The sequence below is a fragment of the Bubalus kerabau genome, chromosome 3, assembly GCF_029407905.1.
Source record: "Bubalus kerabau isolate K-KA32 ecotype Philippines breed swamp buffalo chromosome 3, PCC_UOA_SB_1v2, whole genome shotgun sequence".
NCBI lineage: Eukaryota > Metazoa > Chordata > Mammalia > Artiodactyla > Bovidae > Bubalus > Bubalus kerabau.
Genome location: NC_073626.1, coordinates 17,029,504 through 17,048,973, shown reverse-complemented (window position 1 = coordinate 17,048,973; position 19,470 = coordinate 17,029,504). Strand labels below are relative to the sequence as shown.

The window sequence follows — 19,470 nt, the reverse complement described above, 5'->3', positions numbered from 1 at the left end:
ACCTGACCATGCAGTGGAAATCCATTTCCATTGTTTTTAAATGTTTTTAAGTCTGTGATATTTTGTTATAGCAGCCCAAAAGGACTAACACAGCATTATAACAATCTTTAGACAGTTCAGTAAACCTCATGCTCTTTGAGTACACTAGTTTCATAGCATTTACATTGTCTGTTATAATTCTGTGAAAGTTGGCTGACTTTCATAAAAAAATCCTGAGAATTCAGTCTTCTTGGTAGCATGACCAACACAATGAATGTTTATCTAATTCTTTAATTCTAATAACTTGACCCAGAATAATTTGCTGTGGTTCTAAAGTAAGTTGTTAATGGTCTTCTTTGTAATGTCAGTTTCTGCTATTTGTGACAAATTTTAATCAGAACTTCTTTCTCTCAATCATAAGGAAGGATTTTCATTTGATTGTCTATTAAATGAAGATAAGAAACATTGACAAAATTGCAGTCTTAGATTTTGACATCTCTACAGAGTCTGTTTTTATTTAAGATGAAACCCATTAGAGCCAAGCATGCATTACAAAGCTATAAAGCTCAGAGAAGTTTGCCAGGGAATGGATCATTAAGAACCATCTCAGAAATGGATAGGATGAATGTGGGCTTAGCAGTTGTTGTTGTAGATGATTCTGCAATTCAGGAGCTTAAGGTAAGTGTCAATCTTGCTTGAATCCCTGCGCAGGCAGTGGAGCAGGTTATAAAAAGCAGAATAACGCGCCTCTTCATCCTTAGTTTGCAGGGATGGGAGTCCTGACCACACAGGGTAGGGCTCAGTCTCTTTGGCTCCAGGAATAACCTAAACATCCAAAAGATAATGAGTTATTATGAGTTTTAGTAGTATTTGCTCATCTTTGTTCTTTCTAATTATCAAATTAAAAATTAGGGAAGATACATGAAAGTCTCTACACTTGGATTTTGGAGCCAGTGTATCAGATATCTGTTAGTAATTTATTAATAAAAACTAAAAGCAGAACTCAAGTATTTGGTTTTGACCTTCTCTTTTCTTTCTTCTTACTCGCATCCTATGGTTTGAGGAGAACAGAGAAAGAATACAAGCTGAATTTCAGTAGAGGATATCTTGGGATATTTTGAAGAAAACATTTATCTTGCAAATTGTATTCTCTAGTTCTCTTATCCTTGAAAATATTTCAGCCATCTGTACCCAGGAAAAGGCAAGATTTTGGTGTAACTGTGCAATTCAAGAAAGACTATACCTGTGAAAAATTGCTGTGGAATTCTAATTCACTTACAATAGAATCTATCACTATGAATGAACAGGTTCTTGATTTATGTAATACTGTTCTAGAAAAAGAAGGCCTGAATTGTGTTCTTGAACAGTGAGATAGTTCAAAACTCATTCCTCATTACAGAAATTACCTCTCTCATTCATGAGAATAGCAAGGAAGCTTTCATGAGGCTGCTCACCTGGCCAAATATCATCTCCATGCCTTCCAGAAGTCGTTTGTTTTCTTCCTCAATCTCTATGGCCCTCGATAAGATAGCATCTGGGGCTCCTTTCATACCCCGCACCTCTGTGACTAGGTGATACAGAGGGTCATTCCAGGAGCGCAGCAACCCAAGAATCAAGCTCATAAGGACTTCATGCTGAACAACCACAGGAAACAATCTCATTAAAATAAGCATAATTCAGTGGATTTGGTAACATGTAATTTTTGCTCAGAGTGACTGACCTAAAAAACTCCTGGGTTTTCCTATATGTATTGAAAATTTTTTGAAGGTTGCAAAATTATAAAATGTAAGCTATCGGTTTATACTTTGCTGAAATACTTAAAAATCTGGCTTATTTTAGTAACCAATGTTTCTGATTAGTTCTAATTTATAACATAAAAATTTTCTTTTTCCCTCTGAAATTCTGCCATCCACTCAGTGAGTTCTTTTATATTTGAATGCTTTGCTTGTCTGGGGAGAGAAATCTAAGTATTTTGTTGGAACTCAGTATGTGCCTGGAGTACCTGACCCAGGAAGGAAGGACTCCACCTGTGCCCACCTCATTTTCACCCTGAGATTCATTCATATTAATGAATCGATGTATTCATTAATGTATTTTTATGTTTGATTGGTAGTTCCTTTTATGATATCAGAACAAAGAGGCAATGCAGAAGATATGACATTCCTAACCACACTTTCCTCAGTCCATCCCAACATCAGCCTCCAAGCTGATATCAGAGCAGTCTATTTTGTTGACATGTGTCTGGGCAGAAAATGGCACAGTGTTGTCTTTATTAGCAGCATCAGTGGGATTCACAATGGAGGGTTTTGCCCCCTAGTTCACTACTACCAGGACTGGACATGAAACTCCCAGGGGCTGAGCATCTCTGACTAAAATGCTTGATTTCTTGATGTAGCCATGAACTACTTTAATGGTACAGAAAATGAACAGCAGAGAAGAATCAAACAGACATTGCAATAGAAACATGATGGGATGTGAGAGTAAGGGAGCTGAAATGAAATTCAGACTTAAGGGTGAGTGGCAGCATGGTTTTCCTGGGGGCATTGTAGCTTAAAGAGGAAGAGTGAGAGCTCTGAGTTGGAAGAAATCCAGAATCACTGCTTACTACCTATGTGACTGGTGCAAATTCCACAATTTTTCTGAGTCTTGGTTTCCATATTACAGGAAGTATAATAACAGTCACTGTGCTACAGGAATTTTTGTGAGGATTAAACATAGTAATGAAAACAAACCACTTTGTAAATTGTATGGCAAGGTAATAGCTCTCAATAAATTTTAAATTTATTTTAAACTTATTTTAAAAGTCCTTTTTCTTCTTGACCTTCTTCCTTCATTTTATCATCCTCCTTATTAAGAAGATTAGCAGATGAAAAAAATGCTGGCATCACTAACAAAGCTGAAGCAAGAGAACAGATTGTACTTAAGGGGAGGTGCATGTGGAAATATTTTAAATAATGCTAGCACTGTGCCTAGCTCAGGGAATCAGAAAGGAGCGATTTTAATGATAAAAATTTGGATCTGGGATACACGATTGAGGCTTATCGGTAGATGTGTGGTCATCAGAACAAAGGCAATCATCACAGCCAGGAGAAGCAAAACATAATATTTTTTAGGACCCATTTTTGGGGGGAGATTTATAATTAAAAATAAGATGTGATAGAGGAGTCAGTCAAGAATGAGGTAGGTGTCAGAGAAGTAAAAGAATCAGGTGAGCCTTGAAAGGCAGAATTAGTGGCTTAAGTAGCGCAGTGTAGAAGTGACTCCCATGCAGGAGTCACTAGTACAAGGAATACTCAAAACTGGGGTTATGTTTCTTACATATCCATGGATTTTTTAAATCTATATTTTAAACATGGACATTCCATTCATTTCATGTTTTCATACAGTATAATGGCTGCAACCTTGGATCTAATGCATTGGTTGAACTTATGTTGTCTGTATGGACAATTCATAGATCTGTTATTTATTTTGCTGCTACAGATCTTTATAGTCATCCCTTGATTCTACTCATATTTCACCAACTGCATAATGCAATTCCTCTTTGATTATTTACTGTTTCTCCGCCTTTCTCTGCATGTCCAGTTACCATGACCTCTAATAACCTGAAGCCTGGTAACACCAGTGCACTCTCTCACTTGTTCTGGTGAAAACCCGGATAAAAGACTCACGTGGGTCTGTTGGGCTTGTTCTTTGTCTTCAGGGGTAGGAAGGGAGGAGGTATGGCAGCTGTTGAGGGCCATGGTAATGAACCCTTTGCCCTGGGCATACCGTTTATCCTGGAAGCGACCAAGCAAATTCAATTTGTTAGGGTTGTTTGGGCATTCAATAAATGAACCTTTAGCAGAATATTAACACGTTCCATAGATGAATAATTTTTTAATGAGGGTCATATAAAAATTGAAAGTAATTCTTTTTCCTACTTTTTCTTTCCATTATCTCTGAAAACAGTTGCTTGTCATCTGAATTCCAACCTCTTTCCTTCTTTTTTTTCCCTTGTTTCATTTCATCCTTCCCATAGTTACTATTTGGATAGCAAACACTAAAAATAACCCAAATATGAAATATTAACTGCTTTATTAAGTATCATCTTTTTTTAGTATTTGAACCAAATATAGTGCATATGTATGATACCTATATAGACATTTAATCTCTTGTTTACTTTGGGTTGGAATCAATATACTCCCTTAAAAGAAGATATATAATTATAACTTTTCTTTGACTAATCTGAATCCACAAACCTATAGCTTAGTATGCTTCACAGATGCAGAATACAGTATTGTTGATGATGAGAAAATGGTAAGTCAGAAAAACATGGCATAAAATTTTTGAAAATAGTAAGCAATGGACTGAGAAGGAGAGTCGAAATAACTAGCTAACACGGTGATAAAGAAAACCTAATCTTTAGCAAAAGTTGTGAGCATTTAAAGAGATTACTTCAAAGATCTGGAAAAAAGATGACAGTCAAAAATGGAAGATGAAAGGAAAACTAGTGAATAAAAAGAACTATATGAATTCAATAGAAACTTTGAGCACCATTTTTTATCAGTTGTGTGCTCTACTATGAGCTCCTTGATTGACATAAACGAGTATGCAACTTTAAAAGTAATTTCATCAGAAAGAGAATAATTTTGTTTCCAATTATAAACCAAGCATTCTATTGTAGTTATAAACCCATATATTGCACATCTTAGAACAGTAATTTGTAGCATTTAAAAAACTATCATTATTTGTTTTCATTACAGGAATTCAGCTCTGTCTAATATGTTCCATCCACCCAGTTCACTGAAGTGCAGTTCCCATTGATTGGCTATTTACTGTGTGCTGGGTGAAGAATGCCCAGAGGGACACTGAAGGACCAGAAAATCAAGATGCTTCTTTTTCCCAGCCCCACCTAAGAGTGCTTTTTGTCAGGTACTGTTATGAACTGAATGCTGCTGCTGCTGCTAAGTCGCTTCAGTCGTGTCCGACTCTGTGCAACCCCATAGATGGCAGCCCACCAGGCTCCCCCGTCCCTGGGATTCTCCAGGCAAGAACACTGGAGTGGGTTGCCATTTCCTTCTCCCCCAAATTCATGTGTTGAAGCAAAAATCTCCAAAGTACTGTGTTTGGAAAAGGGCCTTTATGAAGACTGTGTGCAAGCTACGCTTCAGTTGTACACTGCTATTTGCAACCCTGTGGACTATAGCCCTCCAGGCTCCTCTGTCCATGGAGATTCTCCAGGCAAGAATACTGGAGTGGGTTGTCATGCCCTCCTCCAGGGCATCTTCCTGACCCAGGGATTGCACCTGCATCTTTTATGTCTCCTGCATTGGCAGGAGGGTTCTTCCCCACGAGCACCACCTAGGAAGCCCTTATGAAGATTGGCAATGAAAGTGAAAATCGCTCATTTGTGTCCCACTCTTAGCGAGTCCATGGACTATACAGTCCATGGAATTCTCCAGACCAGAATACTGGAGTGGGTAGCCTTTCCCTTATCCAGGGGATCTTCCCAACCCAGGGATCGAACCCAGGTCTCCCACATTGCCGGCAGATTCTTTACCAGCTGAGCGACAAGGGAAGCTCAGAAGATTATGAGGATTAATTAAAGTTAAATGAGCTTGTAGGGTGGAACACTGATCCAATATGTTAGAGTCTTTATGAAGAGAAACACCAGAGAGTTTTCTTTTGTCTCTGTGCCTTTCCTCTGTTTCTCTTCCCTGCCCCCAACCCTGCATGGACACAGGGAGAAGCCAACCTGGGTAGACAGAGCCCTTACCAGAAACTGACCTTGCTGGCACCCTGATCCGGGACCTCCAGCCCCCAGAAGTGCGAGGAAATAAAGTTCTGTTGTTTAATCTACTGAGTCTATGGTATTCTGCTATGAGAGTCCAAGCTGACAAATACAGGTGCTTTAAATTTATTTTGGAAATTTAACAAATAAAAGCAAATTGAAACAGGTATGTCACTGCTTAAGAATCATTGAGATTTCATGAAACATCTTTTCTTCAGTTACCACATCTTATGAGCTAATGTCTTATTTGACCTAGAAAGTGTGTTCTTTGAAGTTTGGCTGATGCAGCCTTCTTGTTTAAAGGATAGTATAGCCCAGTCACTTACGCAAAGGTTTCTTCTGGAAATAAGCAAGAAATACAGTACTTACAAATTCGTTGAACATTTCCGAGGAGAGGTCATGGATGTAGTGGGACACCATGACTGCCCGGTCAAACAGGTCTCGAAGGGACACCTGGCAGTTGCCAGGCCCATTGGGACAGACGGGGGTGGAGACCACACCCTGGCACAAGAGTAGATTTGACACCACCAGCAGCAGGAGCAGGCGGGACCCTGCTTAAATAAAAACATGAGCCGCTCTGAGATGAGGTATTAGCTCAAGGTTAGCAAAAGCCATCCTGTCCAGGGAGGCCTCATCTCTCCCCGTTGCCCTGAGCAGGATCTGGTGCTGTAGCAGCTGGGGTGGGGAAGAAGCAACACCTTCCACTGTGTAAATTTAGATGGATGATGATATTTGCACAGATATATAGTTGCAGAAGTAGGTTACTCCATGCATTTTTGTATTGCTCCCAGAAGTGCTCCTGTGTTCTGCAAACATTTGGAATTTAAATTAATGTGAGTCAGCATGTTTAGGTCATTCTCCTACGATAGTTTAATGTCTTGGGATTCTCTGCAGATCCTCAGCAGCTTGTAGGAGTTTGTAATTTTTTCACTGTTACTGACTAATGCTTGCATTTTAGACACTGAAATGGCAAGAACAGCACAGTTGATCTGTATGGTTTACCATCACGGTGGGTAAGAAGAATCACATGACTTCCTGAACCCTATTATTGAACACAAAGAGAATTCTAAGAGAAAAAGGATACTGCATCTTGGATCTGCTAACCCCATCCATTTCCTTGATACTTTGCTAAAAGCTTTTAAAAATGTGTAAAATTTGTGTTTCATGATAATCCTCTGAGATAGCCTTGGCCTTCACTGTATTATTGTTGTGCATAACTAAGTCCGGTCTCTTTGTCACCCATAGACTGCAGCAGTCTAGGCTTCCCTTCATTCATTATATCCTGGAGTTCACTCAAATTCATGTCTGTTGAGTCAATGATACTATTTAACCATTTCATCCTCTCTTGCCCACTTCTTGTATTGCCTTCAATCTTTCGCAGCATCAGGGCTCTTTCCAGTGATCTCCATTATTATCATCAGATTTTATTAATAAACAATGACTTAGGGCAAGTGATTTTCCCCCAAGTCCCATGATTAGCAGATGGAGGTGACTGGGGACCACACTGTCATCTTTTCACTTTCTCATGTCACAACACACAGGCAGTTGGGCTCTTGGGTTGCATGTGTGTAACAGGGACCACATCAGTAGCTGTGATGACCCGTGCTTGCAGCGATCATTGCCATTACTAGTAGAGAAAAATATTTTGTCTTTGCATGACAGCAGTGACCCTAGAAAGACGATTTTATCCACTCATTCTGCTCTGTCTATAAAACTTTCATTTTTAAAGTCCTTTACAATTAGCAGAGACAATGTAGTCACCAATTTACTATCTCAGCAGATGGACTGATATGAACCACTAACATATCAGTAACTTACACTTTCAAAAGAAAAAAAAGGATGATGTAAATCATATTTAAGTTCAAATTGCTCCAAATAAAACAAAGAATGTAGAAATGTGTTTACCAAAAAACTCCTTTCCTCTGGAATCTTGAATAAATGTAATTGGAAAGTGTCCAAAACAAAATGAGGCAAGGGCTAAAGATTTAGGGTGAAAAAATACCTAACCCTCAACACCTGAAAATATCTAAAAGACTATTTAGTATAGAATGTAGTACAGAATGAACAACCTTTTAGTTGCAAAATAAAAGTATCAATATTGTGAGATAATTCATATAACAGTCTTTTAATTTTTCAAAGGCATATTTCCAAAGAGATTATTTTAGGTACTTTACAGTCATGTAACACAGCTGATTAACTGTTTCATCTACAAGTATAAATAAAAAGTACTTTACAGATAGAGAAATTGGAATATTGGTTCTAGGAAATTCATAACTGGATAGATATTCTTTAACTCTGACTACATTTATCTGAACCTTTATCATCTGAAGGACTTATTTCCACAGCCTAAGATGAGATAAAAAAGAAATGTTTTTGTTGTTTCATAAGATAAATTTTGTAATTAATTTCTTTGTCTTACAATTTCTTTTGTTAAATTAATTTTTATCGGAATATAATTGCTTTAGAATATTATGCTAGTTTCTGCTGTGTAGCAAAGTGAATTAGCTATACGTATACATATATACCCTCTTTTTTGAATTTCCTTCCCAGTTAGGTCACCAGAGAGCACTGAGTAGATTTGTCCATGCTATACAGTAAGTTCTCATTAGTTATCTGCAATTTCTTTTTCTAGCGAATGTCAACCAAGAAAGTAAAGGCGATTATTGTTACTAGCCTGTGTTTTCTTCTAAGATATTTGGATTAAACCCAGTCAACAAAGTATTGTAGGAGACAACTCTGCTGTCACTGTCTGTATTATAACTTCAGAGTTAAAAGTTTCATCAGACTGACTCATCTTAGCCACACCACATAAGAATCTTGGTAACTAGAAAATGTTTGTTTCTACCTTCTGGAGTTGTGATAAATTGTACTCAGAGACATTTTTGGTCTTATTCCAGTCTAAGGTTTCTCAACTTTGACATGATTGGCACCCTGAGCTGGATAAGTACTTGTTCTGGGGGCTAACTTATGCATTGTAGTATGCTTAGCAACATCTCTGATCTCTGCCCCCTGGGTACCAGTTGCACCCCTGCCCCTTATTAAGACAACTAAAACCATCTCCAGACATTAACCAAATGTCTCTGGAAGACAGTCCTCCATTCAAGAACCACTGTCCTATTGTGCCCCTATACAATTGACTTCTAGAGCAGGATTAGCTAGTTCTTCTAAACTCTGTAATCCTGAAACCTAAGAGAATATTTCCTCAAATTTCAAATTAATGCCCCCATTGGAACATCGATAAAACCCAACAACTCCACAAGCTGCTGTACATACCTTTCTGTGACGAACCTTTGCTGTCCATGGTGGTGATGATTTCAAGAAACACACTTCACCAGGAAGCTCTCGTCCTATGGCTTTCTCTTCCCCAAATGTTGGCTTTATAAGGCTTTGACATCTTCATGAATATATTTAATCAGGCATTCCCTTCCCTTTTGCCAGTCATCTATTTCCGTCATTGAGATTACCCCCATAATTTCAAACATTGAATGGTATTCTATTTCTTATTCATATTCAGGAAGACATACTGACCAGAAATGAACATCTAGGAAGGATTTTGATTAATTAGACTGAAAGGAAATGAGAGAGATAATGATGGTGAGATCTGGAGACTAGTTTGAGTTAGAGGAACTATAAAATTATAGCAGTCATTTATTGTAACATTTGCCTTTATTTCTCTGCAGTTTCTTGAATATAACATTATCTTTCACTTAGGTGTCTCATGTATTATCAAAGAGTATTTTTATTCTCATTCAAAATTGCTGGCTGAAGTCAAGATTTCAAAATTTACACACTAAATACTAAGAAATATAGAATAAGGATGAGTAAGTAAGATTTTCAGTTCCTGTTATACTCTCAATACATTTTCCTCATTTTTTTTTCTTGATTTTTACACATTCTGTTTTGTCCTTTCTAAAAGGATATATCTCTGTGGTAAAATGTGCATTTTCACATAAGTCTTTTGATTTTAACATGTATGTAAAGTTATATTTTTCGTCCCCAGTTTACAGATTGAGAAACAGTGGGATGGCGAGTTTAAATGGCAAGGATATAGAGGTAATTAGTCAAGTTAGATGCCGAAAGGTTTATCACTTCAAGAGAAATCAGGAGGGATGTGAAGAGGGCTGGAAAATGAATCCTCCAACATACGTTGCCCTCTCTTCTACAATGAACACAAAACTCACCCCTAACTTTAGGGAGTTCATACTGGGGAAGTGACAGTGGTTTTCAAGGGCAAACACACACACATACACACACACACACACACACACAAACTCTGGTAAATGCAGTAAAACAAAATTCTAAACAGTCATGTTCACTTTCCTTAAGGGTAAGATTACACAAACTGTTATTAACTTATGATAGCTTTAATTCTCTGACTTCAAGCCACTCTAGGACCAACGTGACAAAAATTCATCTTTCATGGGCTCAAAAGTTCCACTTGCCTTTTAGAGATTTCCTGAATGAAATGACTGTAATGAATATAAACCAAGTTGTTGATGACTTTCTTTAATTTTTAAGTTCATGCATCTCAAGCAGCCTGTGACCTTTAGTTTCAATTTTACCATATGTCTCTCAGAGTAAATTGACAAGTGAGCTGTATTAAGAAAATAATCTCTTTATTGCATTCATATTTTCTATAGTTTCTCCTGCTGTATTTATGCTTTAGCAATTACCCAAGTGCGCTTATGGGGACTTAGAAATCGTAACAAAGACTAACGTCACTTAAAAACTATTCTCCTAACTGCCTTAGCTTAAGCAATACTGATTTTGCATGAAATGAATCAAGTATGATGCTATATAGACTCCGTCAACTTAAAGCTGGGTCAAAATGCCACGCTTGGTATCTGTTTTTCCCTGGACAGTGAAAGTCTGAGTTGTTGAGAGCAGTGCCATTTGTAAAGAAATTAATGCTGCCCCAATTTCCCCTCCTTTCCTGAAACTTAATAATAGGAAAATCTGCCCTAAGAATTGACAACTTAATCTTAAAATTTAAAGGTGCTTCACCTTTTGTAGATAGCGAGGAAAAAAGTAATTTAAAAAGCCTAAGTTGTTTATTCAATGGAGGCCAACTGATCTATTTGATTCCAAAGAGGTCCATGTTTCTCTGTAAAATTTCTTGTGTGCTTTCTTGCTGATTCACAGCCCTATATTTCCTGTTAAAAGGATACTGCCATAGCTAAATAACACAAACTGCTGCTGCTGCTAAGTCGCTTCAGTCGTGTCTGACTCTGGGAGACCCCATAGACGGCAGCCCTCCAGGCTCCCCCATCCCTGGGTTTCTCCAGTCAAGAATACTGGAGTGGGTTGCCATTTCCTTCTCCAATGCATGAAACTGAAAAGGGAAAGTGAAGTCACTCAGTCATGTCTGACTCCTAGTGACCCCATGGACTGCAGCCTACCAGTCTCCTCCATCCATGGGATTTTCCAGGCAAGAGACCTGGAGTGGGTTGAAATAATGTAAAAAGCTTATTTTATATAAAATGTCATAACTGTCTTATCCGTCTTTCTCATATGTCACTGCCTATCTACCTTAATTTTTGTATGTGCTCTTTTGCAGATCTTCCTCTTTATCAAAACTTGCCATTACATTAGAGCAATCAAGAAGTTCACTAAGAATGGACTTGTCTGTTTCTATTGACAGATATTCATTCATTGCCATTTTTGGGCTGAGAGTTTAGGATTAAACTTGGTGATTGATTTCTGTCAAGTGGCTGAATAAATAGCTCAAATAATGTTCAATTCTCCATGATATTTTTAGTTCCTAAAACTAACAGATATATTTACCATCCTTTCTAAAAGCTTCTAATACTAAGTAACATCAGGTTGGATTTCATCCCTAATTAGAAATGGAGCCTATATGCTCTTTATATTTTCTTTTGTTCATCTATTTTTAAGATTGAAATAATATTTTTTCTTTTTTTCCTTAATGATGCAGAAATATTTTAAATACTTCACATAACTTGAAAGTTGTCTGGATATAGTATGGAATATTAAAGAGCTAAAGAAATTTAGGTGGTTAAAATCATCAGAATAAATGGATCACAAGGACATTTCAACTTACACTAGTAATGAATTGTCTTTTTATCATTATTATTTTTGATTGAAGTATAGTTGACTTATAAAATTAGTTTCAGATGTATAATATAGTAATTAGATTTTTTTAAGCTATTATCCATACAAAGTTATTACAGTATAATAACTTTGGCTGTATTCCCTGTGCTCTATATTACATCTCTTTGACTTATTTATTTTATAACTGAAATAAATAATATTTGGAGTTTGTACCCCCAAGTCTCCTTCACCTGTTTTGCTCATATCCCCACACCTTCCACTCTGGCAACCACTGATTTGTTCTCTGTATCTGTGAATTTGTTTTTGTTTTGCTATACTTGTTCTGTATGTTTTCACTTATATGTGGAGTGGCAGTCTTTAATTTGACAATGACTACAGGCATAGTGTTATGGATTGAAAAATTTCAAAAGATCAGATAAGAAGTTGAATCTGGGATACTCTCATTGTAGCGCATTAGCAAGCTAAATGACTCGCCCACCAGTGCTATGACAGCTCTGAGGCCAACCATAAAAGGTCAAAAGTGGACAGTGGCCCAATTCCTGGAAATCTGCCCCCTCTCCAAAATAGTTGGAATAATACTCCCACTCTTTAGCCTATGGAATTACCCAGACCATAAAAATGAACCAGCCCATATTTCAGGGCCTCTCACCTTCTGAGGGGGCTTCTCAGGTGGTGTTAGTGGCAAAGAACCCATCTGCCAACACAGAGACATAGAGATGTGGATTTCATCATGAATCAGTAAGATTCCCTGGAGTAGGAATTGGCAACCCGCTGCAGTATTCTTGCCTGGAATAGTCCATGGATTGAGGAGCCTGGCTGATTACAGTCCTTGGGGCTGCAAAGAATCGGACATGACTGAGCAACTGATCACATAACACAGCACCTTTTGAGATGGGCCACTATGTTGCGTGTGCTTCTCTCTAAATAAATCGATTTCTCCTCTTCAAAAGAAAATCAGATAGGATATGTGTTGTTTTTGTTTGTTTGGGTTTTATGTTTTGTTTTGTTTTCATTTTTGTTGTAGTCTACCTGATTTGCAATGTTGTGTTTCAGGTGTACAACAAAGTGAACCAGTTTCCCATATACATATATCCACTTTTTCTTAGATTCCTTTCCCATATAGGCTATTACAGTGTATTCAGTAGAGTTGCCTGTATTGTTTTTGATATAAATGATCAGAAAATGTAAAGAGTACATTGGAGAAAAGATGGATCATAATGGGGCTTTCTTGAATTACATTGTTTGCAGGATAAACAAAAGCATTGATTTGATTACATTCTGTTATGTACATTAACTTCATTTGTATTAAGACATATATTTTTTTCCCCACAAGTTCAATGCTTGTCACTTTACTAGGGCTTTGCAAATCATCAGCTTCTCTAAATAACTCTAGATAACTTGATTTGTCAACAGTGTCTTGAGGGCATTTGTTCCTTAAATAAGAAAGCAATATTGGAAGCATTTGGAAATGAAAATTTCCCCTGTAATTTCATGTTTCTTTTTTTTTTTTTTTCACTTACAGGATATTCATATCCTCTGATCTAGATCCATGAGTTGTGTTAGCTTATTCTATGAGTTTCTTATCATATGGGTGTTTTGAATCCTCTATACCTTTGGACAAGTTTTAATGCCTAATATAAAATAATGCCAGATCCAAGGATGATGTGCCTAGAGATTTCATAGATTCTCTCCTTGAGATTTCATTTTTGCAAGTAAAAGCATCAAATATTTGGCTGTATGCTAACTTTATGTGGGGCAGATTATTAACTTGCAAAAGCTTTTCATATTTAGATATTGTTGTGTGTATTCCTTGTCTACAGGCAAGTGGATCTGAAGCATACATACTTCAAGCGAGAGTCAGAGGGAAAAGGAAAGATTGTCTAATAGGAAATGGGACTCAGCCATGTCTTCTTCCAGAGATAATTTTAAATTTTATCATTAGCCTGAGTACCACCAAACAGAACAGGAAGCTATAACAGTAGACCAGGGTCCTTGAGGCTCCCTAATCTGATATGTTTCATTTCTTTAATCATTCCATTGTGGTGAGAGAGTAGGAATCCCTAAGATGAGGCAGAAACCTTCAAGGGAAGTCAAGGTGCTTGGAAACTCAGGGTAACATATCTGTGTCGATCAGGAGAAGTATTTTGATATTGTAATAATTCATAAAGCCATACATGTGTTGATGAGCTATCTCTCCTGTCTTTTTTCACTGTTTATCCTTTCCAATATATAGAAAGAATTCAGATTGAAAATAGGATTGGTTCTCAACAGGAAATAATATCCTCCAGTTCTAGTCTGTATTCCCATCATCCTTCATTACATTTTTGTATTAAAATTTCTTTACAGTATCTTAGCTGTGACATGTCCATCCATCTTTTTTTCTTATTTATTCATTAAATGCAACATGTCTTACTAGTGTAATATAGGTTTTGATATTTAGTGATTAACTAAAGTGACAATTGTTTGCAAACTCCTATTTATCATTTGGGGTTGAAATATAAATAAGAATGAATTCCTTGATGGAATGCTCTATTGATCAAAATAAATATATATACATATATATATATACACACACACATGTGTATATACATGTTTATATATACACATGTATTTATATAACAATATAAAGTATGTCTACCTATATAGACATTCTTTGTACTCGCTTGCAAACATCGTTTTTCAACAACACAAGAGACAACTCTACACATGGACATCACCAGATGGTCAATATGAAATCGGATTGATTATATTGTTTGCAACTAAAGATGGAGAAGCTCAATATGAACAGAAAAAAACAAGACCAGGAGCTGACAGTGGCTCGGGTCATGAGCTCCTTATTGCAAAATTCAGACTTAAATTAAAGAACATAGGGAAAACCACTAGGCCATTCAGGTATAACCTAAATCAAATCCCTTATGATTATACAGGGGAAATGACAAATAGATTCAAGGCATTAAATCTGATAGACAGAGTGCCTGAAGAACTATGGATGTAGGTTTGTAATATTGTACAGGAGGCAGTGACCAAAACCAACCCAAGAAAAAGAAACCCATTTATATACAGCTATGTAAGTAGATAGATGATAGGTAGGTATATGCTAGCATATATATTACATATGAGATATGAGAACAGATTATAAATTCTTTAGTTTCTCAGTAAAAAGGAAATATCAAACACACACGCACACATAGGAACACACAAAATGTATTTTCCATTTAACAAAAACTAGAAACAAGGAAACATAAGCAACAAAAAATATAGAGACCAGAATAGAATCAAACATCAAATGCATTATGGGATAAGTTTACTCATTAAAGAAAATATGACTCAATTTCTTTAAAATCCCAATAGGTGGTATTTCCAAAACAAAATTAGTGATATATCTGAAATAGTTGTTTTCAAAGGACACAGATCTAGGGGTAGATTTTGGCCTCTCCCCCTAGAGGACATTCATTTGTGTCTGAAGGCATTTCTGATTGTCATAATTGAAGATGGCAGTGCTCCTGGCATCTACTGAGTAGAGGCCAGAGATGCTGCTAAATAGCCCAGAACACACCACAAAGCCCCCAAAGCAAAACGGAATGCCATCCAAAAAGTCAGTAGCTCCAGTGATGAGAACCCTAATGCTGAGATCTAAAATGAAGTAGCTAAGCAAAGTTAAAGTACAAAAAACCACTTTAAGCAAATTATTTTAAATTGTTGGGTAGCGCCTCCTGTGCTCTACAGTAGGCCCTTGTTATCTGTTTTAAATATAGATGTATGTACATGTGAACCCCAAACTCCTTATTCTTTTATCGTAGCCTGATAATTCTTTATATTACTCATCTGTTTAATCCACAAAAAATAAAATGAAAAAACTTTGCTGGAGTAGTAAATTTACTAATGGTGGTGGTTTAGTCGCTAAGTCATGTCCGACTCATTGTGTCCCCAAGGACTGGGGACCACCAGGCTCCTCTGTCCATGGGATTTCCCAAGCCAGAATACTGAGTGGGTTGCCATTTCCTTCTCCAGGGAAACTTCCCAACTCATGGATCGAACCCAGGTCTCCTACATTGCTGGCAATCTCCTGCTTTACAGGGGGGTTCTTTACTGAATAAGCCACCAAGGAAGCCCTTAGGCAAGTTTAAAGGTAAAGCAAAAATTGTTAATGCAAAGGGCCATGTGATCTTGTTGTGGACAATCTATAACGGAGACAAAGCTATCAACAGTCTTTGTGCATTTAATAATAGGAACCGAAACATAAAGCATATACTATGAAAACATGAGGGGAAATTAATAAAGACATAAGAGTAGGAGTAGATTATGTGTGTATGTATTTCAAACACCTATGAAACATCTATGATAAATGACATTATACCTGACTGTAATGAAAATGTAGCAATTTTCTAATAGAATATGGCCCATAAGAATATAGAAGTAGTTCAGTTTGTTTTGGAGAAAGAAATGGCAACTCACTCCAGTATTCTTGCCTGGAAAATCCCATGGACAGAAGAGCCTGGCAGGCTAAGTCCATAGCGTCACAAAGAGTTGGACACGACTGAAGTAACTTAGCACAGTTTGTTTTATTTGCTTTTCCCTTACTAGCCACCAGTGATTTTTTTTTTTTTTAATCGCTGGATCTAAATAACTCCCGGAGTCCTTTGAAATGTCAAACATTTTTTTGGGCATTCATCACTGCCAGTGGCATTCTTCCCATTGGCTGTCATATTCAGTGTCATGACTTTGTCATATCCGTGAAGATGATCCAAACTCGCTCTTTCCCCGACTCTCTTCCGAGCTGCCATCAACTTGTTAGACATTTCAACCTATATGTCTTCAACCAAGATATGATGAACTATTTTTAAAAAATCTTTAACTACCCATCTTTTCTCTTAAATATGTTCTCAGTCACCTACACTTAACATCTCAGGGGTGTGTTTCTTTCCTTTTCTTCTGTCTCTCTTGACTCACACTCAACCACTGGGTATGTTGCAATTACTCTGTCTGTCTAACATGCATAACATTTTCTTTTCTCCTCTCTCTAGGTTATCTTGACCTGAATATTTATAATAGCTTCTCTTCCATTTTCTCCTGATTATGTCCATTTCAATTTCAATCTGTTTATCCATCAGGAAGACTAATCATCCTGAAGGGCAACTTCTGAACAATCTGTAATTTGTCTAAATCATAGTATTTGAGATCAGAGGACCCATAGAGTCAATCTAACCAATATCTCATTTTACACATGAAGAAAATGTGTTGACCATATGTAGTTATTGACAGAACTGGCACAGGAACTGTAGTTTTTTTGTCATACCATTAATATTTCTTTTTGCCTCCTATAACCATACCCACCTGTACCCTCTGAACTTACTATGTGGGTGACGGTGAGTCTTGGTGAGGAGATGCAGATGTGACCTTGAGGGCAAATTGAGAAACACATTACTTCAAGGGAAATTGCCAGGGTAACTGGGTTCCCAAAGATAGAGAGAGAGAGAGAAATAACAGTTGTAAACTCTTCAGAGCCATTAAGGAAACATTACCACTGCCAAAGAGATTTTGAGAATGATTTTAAATTATGTTATAAAACAATACATTTGTTTGAATATGTCTTAATGAGTTGTGTAGATAAGGGATGAAAAGCTAGTAATTTTACTACTTCTCCAAATTAGTCTTTGGTTTGTCTGCCATTTTGGTCTCTAAGAATTCTTTTACTGATTTGAGTATTGTATACGTCATAACATCTTCATTTTGTTTTTACACTTGACAACTCTACATCATTAGTAGAATGAAAGTCAGAGAATTTTTGTAGATTTAAAAAAAGGTTATATGTTGGCCACTTGAGAGAAGCAATATTATTATTACCACTATAGATGATATGGGATTTGAATGTTCTATCTTTTATAGGCTATTTTGTATTCATATCATATAAATTAACTTAATAGATGAAAGATAGGGTGTTTCTTCCAGGAAGGGACATTCACTTCATAAAGAAAGAAAATGAGTATAAGCTATAAATTTCTTTTAATAACTGCAGAATAAGAGCTTGACTTTACTTTCAGCTGTACATCACAAGAATGTTAATGTCCATTTGGATAAATAGAAAATCAAGGAGCATATACTGGATACAGCTATGAAACTGAGGAGGTCTTCAAGTTTGGTTTAAATAAAGCTTTCCATTAAGGTCACATCAAGAATATATGAACACATATTTTATCATTTACGAACACTTTTTTAAGATAAGCCTATGACTATGCTAAAGCCTTTGACTGTGTGGATCACAATAAACTGTGGAACATTCTGAAAGAGATGGGAATACCAGACCACCTGACCTGCCTCTTGAGAAATTTGTATGCAGGTCAGGAAGCAACAGTTAGAACTGGACATGGAACAACAGACTGGTTCCAAATAGGAAAAGGAGTTCATCAAGGCTCTATATTGTCACCCTGTTCATTTAACTTACATGCAGAGTACATCATGAGAAACGCTGGACTGGAAGAAACACAAGCTGGAATCAAGATTGCCGGGAGAAATATCAATAACCTCAGATATGCAGATGACACCACCCTTATGGCAGAAAGTGAAGAGGAACTAAAAGCCTCTTGATGAAAGTGAAAGAGGAGAGTGAAAAAGTTGGCTTAAAGCTCAATATTCAGAAAACGAAGATCATGGCATCCAGTCCCATCACTTCATGGGAAATAGATGGGGAAACAGTGGAAACAGTGTCAGACTTTATTTTTTGGGCTCCAAAATCACTACAGATGGTGACTGCAGCCATGAAATTAAAAGACGCTTACTCCTCGGAAGGAAAGTTATGACCAACCTAGATAGCACATTGAAAAGCAGAGACATTACTTTGCCAACAAAGGTCCGTCTAGTCAAGGCTATGGTTTTTCCAGTGGTCATGTATGGATGTGAGAGTTGGACTGTGAAGAAGGCTGAGCGCCGAAGAACTGATGCTTTTGAACTGTGGTGCTGGAGAAGACTCCTGCGAGTCCCTTGGACTGCAGGGAGATCCAACCAGTCCATTCTGAAGGAGATCAGCCCTGGGATTTCTTTGGATGGAATGATGCTAAAGCTGAAACTCCAGTACTTTGGCCACCTCATGCGAAGAGTTGACTCATTGGAAAAGACTCTGATGCTTGGAGGGATTGGGGGCAAGAGGAGAAGGGGATGACAGAGGATGAGATGGCTGGATGGCATCACTGACTCAATGGACGTGAGTCTCAGTGAACTCTGGGAGTTGGTGATGGACAGGGAGGCCTGGCGTGCTGCGATTCATGGGGTTGCAAAGAGTCAGACACGATTGAGTGACTGATCTGATCTGATCTGATGAAATAACTAGGTTTTTCAAACTCCTAATGAAGGAGTTTAAATGAAGTTTAAAAAATTAAGTAGAATTTATATGATTCAATTGAAGGCGGGAGAAGACGAGGACAATGGAGGTTGAGATGGTTGGATGGCATCACCAACTCAATGAACATGAGTTTGAGCAAACCCCAGGAGATGGTGAAGGGCAGGGAAGGCTGGCATGCTGCAGTCCATGGAGTCACAAAGAGTTGGACATGACTTAGTGACTGAATAGCAAGACTCTAAAGAGAAATTCAATCTCAAATATCCAGACAGAAGATTTGTTCCTGTTATTTTTTCAAACAATCTCAAGAAGTACA

The 19,470-nt window shown here is 37.3% G+C and overlaps 1 protein-coding gene across 1 annotated transcript; it reads right to left on the bottom strand.

Annotated features, from left to right (window-relative positions):
• Positions 1-452: 452 nt before the first annotated feature.
• Positions 453-16,620, bottom strand: LOC129647154 (prolactin). Its single transcript, XM_055574365.1, has 5 exons — positions 16,476-16,620; positions 6,119-6,300; positions 3,648-3,755; positions 1,434-1,613; positions 453-804 (listed from the first exon to the last, which is right to left on the bottom strand). The coding sequence occupies exons 1-5, from the start codon at positions 16,618-16,620 to the stop codon at positions 613-615; spliced, it is 807 nt and encodes a 268-aa protein (XP_055430340.1). The 3' UTR covers positions 453-612.
• Positions 16,621-19,470: the final 2,850 nt, after the last annotated feature.

What these genes read in the sequence shown, in the direction of transcription:
- LOC129647154 (XM_055574365.1), bottom strand. Translation starts at nt 16,620, where the DNA reads ATGTCTAACAAGTTGATGGCAGCTCGGAAGAGAGTCGGGGAAAGAGCG. An exon ending in CGGAAATGTTCAACGAATTT is followed by an intron (nt 3,756 to 6,118) that starts GTAAGTACTGTA and finishes GGTCGCTTCCAG; the next exon opens with GATAAACGGTATGCCCAGGG. An exon ending in TGGAGATGATATTTGGCCAG is followed by an intron (nt 805 to 1,433) that starts GTGAGCAGCCTC and finishes TTGGATGTTTAG; the next exon opens with GTTATTCCTGGAGCCAAAGA.